This window comes from Cebus imitator, unplaced genomic scaffold (genome assembly GCF_001604975.1).
Source record: "Cebus imitator isolate Cc_AM_T3 unplaced genomic scaffold, Cebus_imitator-1.0 Scaffold79, whole genome shotgun sequence".
Classification (NCBI taxonomy): Eukaryota; Metazoa; Chordata; class Mammalia; order Primates; family Cebidae; genus Cebus; species Cebus imitator.
Genome location: NW_016107394.1, coordinates 363,924 through 374,759, shown reverse-complemented (window position 1 = coordinate 374,759; position 10,836 = coordinate 363,924). Strand labels below are relative to the sequence as shown.

The 10,836-nt window shown below is 34.4% G+C and overlaps 1 protein-coding gene across 1 annotated transcript; it reads right to left on the bottom strand.

Moving 5' to 3' along the window:
• Nucleotides 1-1,760: 1,760 nt before the first annotated feature.
• On the bottom strand, nt 1,761-2,750 carry LOC108307448 (olfactory receptor 51A4). Its single transcript, XM_017532812.1, has one exon. The coding sequence runs from the start codon at nt 2,728-2,730 to the stop codon at nt 1,789-1,791; it is 942 nt and encodes a 313-aa protein (XP_017388301.1). The 5' UTR covers nt 2,731-2,750; the 3' UTR covers nt 1,761-1,788.
• Nucleotides 2,751-10,836: the final 8,086 nt, after the last annotated feature.

Here is a 10,836-nt window from a genome sequence, read left to right as displayed (position 1 = left end):
ACTACAGACCCCACTTGCCTGGGGATTACCTGCAGTAGCTGCAGAACAGTAAGGGTTACTGCCAGATTCTTCTTTTGTTATCTTTGTCCCAGAAGGATACCCACAAATGTAAGCCTGAGCTCTCCTTTATGAGGTGTCTCTTTGGATATATGGGGGTGGTGAAGCAGCTTGAGGAGACAGTCTGTCCCTTATAGGAACTCAAGTGCTGAGCTGTGAGTTCCATTGTTCCGTTCAGAGCTGCTGGGCGGGTACTTTTAAGTCTGCTGCAGTGGAATTCATAACCGCCTTTTTTTCCCAGGTGCTCTGTCTCAGGAAGATGGGGTTTTATTTATAAGTTTCTGATGTGTTGTTGCCTTTTTTCACAGATGCCCTGCCTAGCGAAAAATTGTATCCTACCTTGAAGAAAGATGACTGAATGCTTTTGCAAACAACTTTTTCTACAAACATGGTCTTATTTTTAAATTCATTCATTAGCAATTATTTATTGAAATCTACTCTGCATCATAAGTGTCCTAGACATTAGACAGGAAAAAAAAATAAAGAAAATAGATTGGTCTCTTCAATCACTTATAGTACACTTTATTCAAGAAGTAGAAAGAAATGAAATAAGCATAAATATACCTATAATTGCAAATATGAAGTATAATAAAAAATATACCAGCAATAAAAGAGAAAAAAGAGGTCATAAGACAAACTCGGACTAGGTAATCTATGATGAAATTAAGCCAAAATTTAAAGAAAAAAGAATAGAAATGCATTATACAAAACTGGTGTCAAGAGCATTTTAACAAAAGAGGTATGGTGTGAATACTCACAGAAAACAAAGAGCTCTCTAAATTCAAAAACTGTTCAGTAGGTCAATGTGGCTGGAGATTAACAAGTATCTCGTGGTGTTGAAGTAGAAAGGGTCTTGTTTATGTAGGGTCTTAGAATATATTCTTTATTGATATAATTGTATTTCTAATGAAGTAAGAGTTTAAATTTAAAACAGGCACTTATACATTCAATTTGGCTATAGATTACTCTTGCTTTGCATAGTGAATCAATTATAAAGCAGGGAACTTAGCAACAATTTACTAAAGAAATGCTGGTGACTGCAGACTACTGGTAGTGGGAAAGAGAAGGAGGTGGGACTGGATTGAAAAACTATCCTTTGGGTACTGTGCTCACTATCTGGATCCAACGTACCCATGTAAAAATCCAACACACGTACCCCCATATTGATTATAAAAGATTAAATTTTTTAAAAACTATGATGATATACTAAGATGATTAAAATGAACAAAGAGAAAGGGTTAATATATAATTTAGGTCTAGCATTAAAAGAACTTGGTTTGTGAGACTGAATGTGGACAATGAGCAATCCAAATTCTGCCAGAACTGTGAAAATTGTCACTTTTCTGCCTTAACTATAATGTGTTACTTGTATCAGAGCTGCTATCATAAGACATTTATTATTATTCTAATTATTGAGTGTGAACAACGAGCGATCCAAATTCTGTCAGAACTTTGAAAATTGTCACTTTTCTGTCTTGGTTGTAATGTGTTGCTTGTATCAGAGCTGCTATCATAAGACATTTATTTTTATTCTAGTTAACTGAAATGGGGACATCAGGCAACGCACTTACTATTTCTAGTTTGATTCTGATTCTCAGTATCCAGAGTGAATAAAATAAGTCTAAGATTAAAAAAATGTGTTGATAATTCTTTGTGTCAAATATTATTTTTTCTCACATTTACCTTAAATATCTTACCAGACGTCTCCCTGTTTTCTATCACATATGTCAGTTATAGCTGCCGTTGACACAATTTTGCTACAACTCTCACTCTAATCTGTTTAGTTTTTGCACAATAAACAATTGGGTTCATCAGTGGAGGTACAAGTAACAGAACATTTGCCATGAGAACATTAATGAGGGGAGAGACATGCTGGGCAAAGCGATGGACAACGGCCAGGTTGATGATGGGCAGGTAGAAGATGATCACTGCACAGATGTGTGAAACACAAGTATTCAGAGTCTTAAGCTGCTCCTTTTTGGATGCAATTCCCAGTACAGTCTTGAGGATCAGGATGTAAGACACAACAATGAGAATAAAATCTACCATAACACAGAGTGCTCCAAAAAAGCCATAGATGACATCAATTCGGTTGTCAGAGCAGGCCAACTTCATGACATCCTGGTGGAGACAGTAGGAATGGGATAATTGGTTTTTCTTACAATATCTCAAGCTTCTTAAAGTGAAAGGGAAGGGAAGAACCAGGAGCATGCTCTTCAAGGAGAATACTATTCCTATTTGGGCAACTCTGACAGTTGTGAGGATTGAGCTGTATCTCAGAGGGTTGTGGATGGCTAGGAACCTATCAAATGACATGATCAGGAGGTCTGAGGACTCTAGTGCTGAGAACCCATGAATGAAGAACTCCTGGGCAAAGCAGGCATTGGAAGAAATTTCTGGAGCATTGAACAGGAAGATCCTTAACATGGTGGGTAGAGAAGATAAAGACAAACCCAAGTCTGACATAGCCAACATGCAAAGAAAATAGTACATGGGCTCATGCAAAGAGGGCTCTGTCTTGATGATCAAAAGAATGGTGCAATTTCCTAGAATACCAATAAGATACACGCTGCAGATGGGGATAGAGATCCAGGTGTGTGCATATTCTAGCCCTGGCATCCCAACCAAGAAGAAGGTGGTGATTTCAACGTATGATGTGTTGATAATGGACATGATACATTCATAGGGCTCTGCAATGAAATATACAGAAGCTTGTTTTGAAAAAACAGGAATATCTGAAAATTTAGCAGAAAGAAAAGAAGTGTTAAAATTTGTGACTTCTTTCAGCTTTCCTTTGACAAAACAAAGCATTTATATGGCTGTCGCAATGAAGAGAAATGGATGCTACTCTATTCTAGAATCTGCCTATATAATACATTGGAAAAATTATTTGTGGACATGTCTTTCTATAGAGAAGCCAGATTTAAATTTTGCATTTATACATGCATCTGATTGTATTTTTCCTGTAAAATATTAATAAGCCCTAGTCAATTAACTGGAATCCTCTACTAATTCTTGCTTTGAGATCTATGTTCTGAACTTCAGTTCTATGTGATTAATTTCCAATAATAGAATTCAAATGAAACCCAAAAAAATGAGAATATATGGGTACTCACCAGTGAGTGGATATAGGCACCTTTGATTAAAAACTAAAGAATTCTGATGTACAAACCCACAGTATTGTTGAATTTGTCTGTCACAAAAGTCTTCTCTTATATATAATGGCTTGTCTGTTGCTTTTTACCTCACCATTGGCTCTGGGACTGCTGAGTTCTCTGGGGATTGCAGCAAGGCTAGATCTTTTCTGAAAATAAGAAGAAACATTTGCAGATACAGTATATTTACAGAGACAGTTGATACCAAGGAAACTAAAACATCTAGTAACACCTGTAACAAGAGACTATTTTGTTGGCAAGAGGTCCTAATTTCTAGGTATTAGAGAAACATGGTAAATTCTCTGCAAAATATCACTTGAATATTTCTGATGGATAATTGGCTTGTGTATTACTTTTCTGCACAAGGCCAAGTCTAAGCAGAGATGCTACGGGTTGATTCTGCATTCAAGGAAGCCTTGCACGACAAACATCCTAGGACACAATGTTTTATTGTAGATTTTATTCCAGAATCCTGGATCCGTCTCATCAGTTCTTTTAGACATTACTAACTAAATATCCTTTAAAACCAACTTGCCCAACTTAAGTTTTTCTCCCTTCCCAAATCTATCCTTTTTAAGGGACCTATTACAGTAATAAGCCTTTAAGAATGTGCAAGCCAAAAATCTGAGCTCCTTTTCTTACATTTTGAACAAAATAATGACCAATATTTCTTACAAATTAAATTGTTTATTTAATGAGTTCCATTACCACATAATGATATTGAAATCTGAATTTTTTTGAATGAGATTATCAAGTTATATCTTTATCTTCATTTTACTGATGCAGCAAATTTTTCTCAAGGAGATCAAGTAGTCACAGAAGGGGCGTAAGATCACAGAAGGGTTGCAGAGTAGAGGTAAAATAGGAACTCAGGTCTGTTATGTTCCTGATAATTAAGTGTATAGTATGCTATCAGATTGCTAAGCAATATTTAAGGCATTACGAACTGCATGTACAGCTGGAATTGTGTATTATTTTCAGCATTCTTAACAGAATACTAGTAGATTCTAGGGGATAAAATGAAACTTTTAGTTCTACAGTTGGAAATCTTTACAACAATGAAAATCATGCTAGCACAGAGATCCTAAGGAGAAGGCTTTTGAGGAGAAGAAAACTGTATACTCTCTCCTATTAGTAAATAGTCGTTGGATGGATGTTAATATTTATTGACTAAAGGGTGGAAACATAAGAAAGTATTACCATAATCTTCCCATAAATTATTTTAAACTATGTGATGATTACTTCTTAATTGCCAATTGCCTATTTGCCTCGCTATTAAAATTAAGCCCCATTTGGTTATGTTGTCAAGAATTCTATCCTTCCTCTTTGCTTTTTCTCTGAGATTTCTCCAAGTACTTCTTATTGAAGAGACAGCAGAATGTGTGTGTGTGTGTGTGAAATTGCTTTGGTTGTGTCCTGTGTTCATTGGATCAATGTTCATGTGTTCATTGGCTCAATGTTCAACTTTGCGGACCAAGTCAACTTGTTCCATGACAGTGTAAAGTAAGCTGCAGTAAGACAGGTAGCACATTACTAGCATGGTGGATGGCATATACTAGCTTATTAAATGTTTGTTGAATGAATAAATGATGTATTTTTAAAACTGGCATCTTTCTTAACCCTTATGATTATTATCTTTACCATTTTTCTATACCTGCTATGAAATAAAAGAACAGGTTTTAGCAATTGTAAAAAGTATTCATAAAAATTTTTTCATTATAATCTAGTATTGATTTTCATACTTAATTTTCATAATATATTTTGAAAGTGTTGTTTGTATATAGAGAATATTAATATTTATAATGTTATAACTGTAATACAATGAGGCATGCATATGCAATTATTAATATTTCATCCTAGAGATTTGAAGTATTTTTCTTGTAAGAAATAAAATGCTACAAATCAGTTGATTTATAGGTTTTAATTGTTAAAATTGATAAGTTGATTTAAAAATTTATATGGAGATGTAAAAGACCTATATTAGGTCAGAGAAGTAAAAAAAAATTAAACCATTAGATTTCAAGTCTAACTCTAAAGCTACATTTGTTAAGCTTTGTGGTATTGACACAAGAAGAGGCAAATATGCTAATGGAATATAACATATTTCAGACATTTATACATAAATAGAGGTTCACTTGATTTATGACAGTGACACAATTAAATAAGGAATAGGTGGTATTTACAATAAATAGAGCAATTTAAACACAAGTAGAAAGAAAGAAATATTGAGTTTTATCAAAACATTTACTTGAGTTGGATAAAAGGCATATTAAAGGTAAAACAAAAAATCTTTTAGAAAAATTATAATAATAGTATATATATATAATCTATATACATATAGATTCTGGGGTACATGTGCAGATTATGCAGAATTGTTGCATTGTACATACATAGCAATGTAGTTTGCTGCCTCCATCCCCTTATCACCTATATCTGGCATTTCTCCCCATGTTACCCCTCCCCAACCTCCTTACCCCTCGCTGTTCCTCCCTAGTCCCCCCTAACAGACTCCAGTGTGTGATGCTCCCCTCCCTATGTCCACAGGTTCTCATTGTTCAACACCTGCCTATAAGTGAAAACATGTGGTGTCTGATTTTCCATTCTTGTGTCAGTTTGCTGAGAATGATGGTTTCCAGATTCATCCATGTCCCTACAAAGGACATAAAGTCATCGTTTTTTATGGTTGCATAGTATGGTGTATATGTGTCACATTTTCCTTGTCCAGTCTATCAATGATGGGCATTTGGGTTGGTTCCAGGTCATTGCTAAACAGTGCCTCAATGAACATACATGTGCATGTGTCTTTATAATAGAACGATTTATAATTCTTTGGATATATACTCAGTAATGGGATTGCTAAATGCTTTCTATTGATTAATTCTGATTATTGAATTCTTTTTACCTGGATTGTGGCCATGGTTATCCCAGGATCATGAAAAATTGTAATGATATTTTCATGAAAATTGTAATAATATTTTCATGATCTTGGGATAACCATGGCCACAATCCAGGAAAAAAGAATTACATAATCAGAATTAATTAATGGAAAGCATTTATATGGAAAGACCAACCATTCATACGATGAATAAATAATACCATCGTATGAAATATTGTTCAGCCCTAAAAAACAAAGAAATTCTGTCATTTGCTACAACATGGATGGAGCTGGAGAACGTTATGTTAAATAAAATAAGCTAGGCACAGAGAGTTAAACACTGCATGTTCTCACCTATATGTGTGTGGAACCTGAAACAATTGAAGTAACAGAAGCAGAAAGTAGCATAATGACTACCAGATGATGGAGATAGGGGGAGTGGGGAGATGATAGTCAAAAGGTAAGAAGTTAGATAAGGAGAATCAATTGGATTTTTTTAGAACAATAGCACAGCATGCTGAATATAGCTAAAAATTTGATACTTTGTATTTCAGTATTTCTAAGAATAAATTTATAATGTTCTCATCAAAAAATAAATATTCTCATTATGTATATACGTCTGACAACAGATGTGTAAAGGACTGCAAATGAGTAAGTAACGTTCAGTAAAATATAGGCAGTGCACTTGACTGGCATTGTTCATTTTGCATTTGGGAAAATGCAAATTAATATCACAATGAGATACTATAGCATACACATTAGAATGGCTAACATTAAAAAGATTAACAGTCCCAAATTTTGGTGAACACGTGGAGAACTAGAATGCTTACACTTGGCTATTAGGTGTGTAAATCAGTTCAAGTTCTTTGGTGATAAAGTTTGCCATTGTCCTTTATAGGTAGATAAATACCTACACTATGACTTAAAATGCTGTTTCTATGTAGCTCTTGTTTCAAGCAAACACATTTTACGAATGTCTATAGGAACTTTATCATAAAAGCCAACATTTGAAAACAATTCTAATACTCACCAACTTGTGAATAGGTAAAACTGAATTGTGTATTTTGATTTAGCTGACTATGAGGTTAACCTGAATATCTCAACTTTCAAAAGCTCCCTGAGTGATTCTATTGCCTTACCAAGATTGAAAAGTCACATTTTCTTGGCTCCAGAATAAATGTTATTAGTTCATATGGCATATTTCTTGGTACCTGCCTGTCTTTGATGGCTTGATTTCTCCAGTAGTCACAATTACTGCTAGGTACATTGCTACTTAATCACTGGTGTAGTAGAATGACATATGCTTTTTTAAGTGCTACCAGTGAAATCTCTACAGTCTATTACATAAACTGATTTCTTATATATCATCTAGTGATCATTTTTTGTAAATAATATTTTTGTTGTTATTGTTTCTCACTGAAGTCATTCTGCCATTCTTGGCTGTTCAAGTAGATAAATACAGGTTTGCTTTTTTTTAAAAAAATTATTTATATTTGTGTTGTTTATTCCTGTGTGATACCATTTCTCCAAACTTTCTGGAAAAAGAATGTCCATTTTTATATATCACAGTCACTGTGATAGTGATAGGGGTTGTGGCACAGGGATTGGCATATGAGCCAATTATGCCAGTCACATTAAGTTCTTATCCTTGGTATACCGATCAATTCTGCTTAAAATGTAAGGAAGCTATAAAACATTTTTCTTATAAGTGGATCTGAGAATGACAGTTCTCTCTGTTCTGTTCATTGAGAGATAGAAAGTGCTTTATTGCCTATTTGTACACCTACCCTTTAGCAAATTACGTGAGTAAGCTTTGTTCAAAATACTTGTAGAAACAAAATAGAGAGATGAAGCATATAAATTAGTGGTGATAACAATGTCTTTCCAGACCTTAAGTGTGCTGTAGCTCCCAAGGTTCCTACAATGTTTACTTCTTATCTGTCAGCCATTATGATATTTAACCTCAGAATATTTTCATTTCTTTAAGATAATATTGGGTTTGCTGTTGTTTGCAACGTTCTTCATTTCAGAACTAAGTGAAAATCATTACGTTGACCATAAATCATCACCTCCTCAGTGGTATTTATGTATCTTTAGTTTCTTTTTCATTTTATTTTATTAAGACTGTCAAAAAACCCTAACATATAGATTATCTTTGAGACTCTTGTAAGTGACATCTATGTACGATGTCATGAAAGAATAATATTAAATCGCTACTCATCTTGTTAGTAAAAATGAAGTCTTCATATTGGCCTACCTATCCTCACACTGGGAGAATATGAGCTTCTGTTTCTTTCAATTAATAACACATGTAAACTACTGCTTTGTTGTACCGCAACCCCAACCCCATGCCCGTATTTGTAAGGTTTTGGAAAAGGCAGATGGATATAGTTATGCACCTCAACCACAGAAACAGTTTTTGCCCTGATCTGATGATAAGATTTTCTATATTAGGAAAAGTTTGTGAAAACATATGTAATTCTGAATTTAAAAACTAAAATGTACTCAGTATAATACCATCCTGGAGTATCAGAGATGAGGTTTGAATCCCAGCTTTTGACTTCCTCTCTGTGTGACTTTGATTAAATCAAACTCTCAGAGCCTCAATCTCTTCAACTAAAAGAATAGAAAAAGCACTTAATAAAAAGCTGGGACACGGTGAAAAACAAATTTTTGAAATGCCTAAAAGTATCTGGAAGCACACTGTGCATTTATTAGAGGTTTAAAAGCAATGCTTGTATCTATTAAACTTTGTAAGCATTTGACACTCCTGGAAGGTGTTTCTTCATTTACCGGAGGATGAAATGTAGGAGAGACATGAACTATGTGGTAATGGAAATGACTGGATTCAATCAGTGGGTAAAATGAAAGGGCTAAAGTGTTTTTCACAATATGCAAGATTTTCAGGTCATATTAGAAAGGAAATTTGGACTATTTTCAGCCACAAATCCAAAGCAATAAATTTCTCCTTACACCGTATCTTTCTTTTTTTGTTTTAAAAATTTTCAGCATCAATGATATGCCTACATTTGAAATACACAATTAAAGAAAAACGGTATTCTACCTCGAAGAAATATTACTGAACTCTTCAGCGAACAACTTTTTCCACAAACATAGTCTTATTTTTAAATTCATTCATTAGGAATTATTTATCGAAATCTACATTTCATCGGAAATGTCCTAGACATTATTTAGGAAAAAAATAAAGAAAATAGATTGGTATCTGCAATCACTCATAGTACACTTTATTCAAGAAGGAGAAAGAAATGAAATAAGCATAAAATATACCTATAATTGCAAATATGAAGTATAATAAAGATTAAACAAGTAATAAGAGAGATAAAAGAGAGAGTCATAATACAAACTTGGGCCAGGTAATCTATGATGAAATTAAGCCAAAATTTAAAGAAAAAAATTATAAATGGATTATACAAAATTGGTGTCAAGAGCCTTTTAACAAAAGAGGTCTGATGTGAAAACTCACAGAAAACAAAAAGCTCTGAAAATTCAAAAACTGTTCAGTAGGTTAATGTAGCTGGAGATTCATGAGTATCTCATGATGTCAAAGAAGTAGAAAGGGTCCAGCTCATGCAGAGACTTAGAAGACGTTCCTTGGCAGGGCACGGTGGCTCACACCTGTAATGTCAGCACTTTGGGAGGCTCAGGTGGGTTGATCACTTTAAGTCAGGAGTTTGATACCAGCCTTGCCAACATGGCAAAAGCCTGTCTCTGCAAACAATATAGAAATTAGTTGGATGTGGTGACACACACCTTTAATCCCAGCTACTCAGGAGACTGAGAGGCAAGTGAGTCCTTTAACTAGTGAGGTGGAGGTTGCAGTGAGCCAAGATCTTACTACTTCACTCCAGCCTGGGCAACAGAGCCAGACTTCTTCTTCTTCTTCTTCAAAAAAAATCAAAACCAGAATATATTCTTCACTGATTTAATTTTATTTCTAAAGAAATAAGAATTTAAATTTAAAAGAGGCACTTATACATTCAATTGCCTTTTAGATAACTCTTGCCTTGCGTAGCAAATCAGTTATAAGGCATGAAACATAGCAATATTTTAATGAAGTAATGCTGGTGACTGCAGACTATCAGGGCTGGGAAGTGACAGAGCGGGGATTGGACTGAAAGACTATCTGTTGGGTACTATGCTCACTACCTGGGTCCAGTATACCCATGTAAAAATCCAACCCAAATCAAATATAAAAGCTGAAATTAAAAAAAAAAAAGATGGTGATGTACTAAGGTGATTAAAATGGACTAAGAGTCAGAATTAATATACAATTAGGTCTAGCATTTAAAGAACTTGGTATAGAGAGATTGAATGTAAATAATAAGGATCCAACTTCTGCCAGAACAGTAAAAATTGTCACTTTTCTGTCTTGGTTGTAATGTGTTGCTTGGATCAGAGCTGCTATCATAAGACATTTATTTTTATTCTAGTTAACTGAAATGGGGACATCAGGCAACGTATTTCCTGTTTCTACTTCGATTCCCATTCTCAGTATCCAGAGTGAATAAGTCTACAATAAAAAAAATACGTGTTGATAATTCTTGGTGTCAAATATTACTTTTTCTCACATATAACTTAAATATCTTACCAGACGTCTCCCTGTTTTCTGTCACATATGTCAGTTATAGCTGCTGTTGACACAATTTTGCTACAACTCTCACTCTAATCTGTTTAGTTTTTGCACAATAAACAATTGGGTTCATCAGTGGAGGTACAAGTAACAGAACA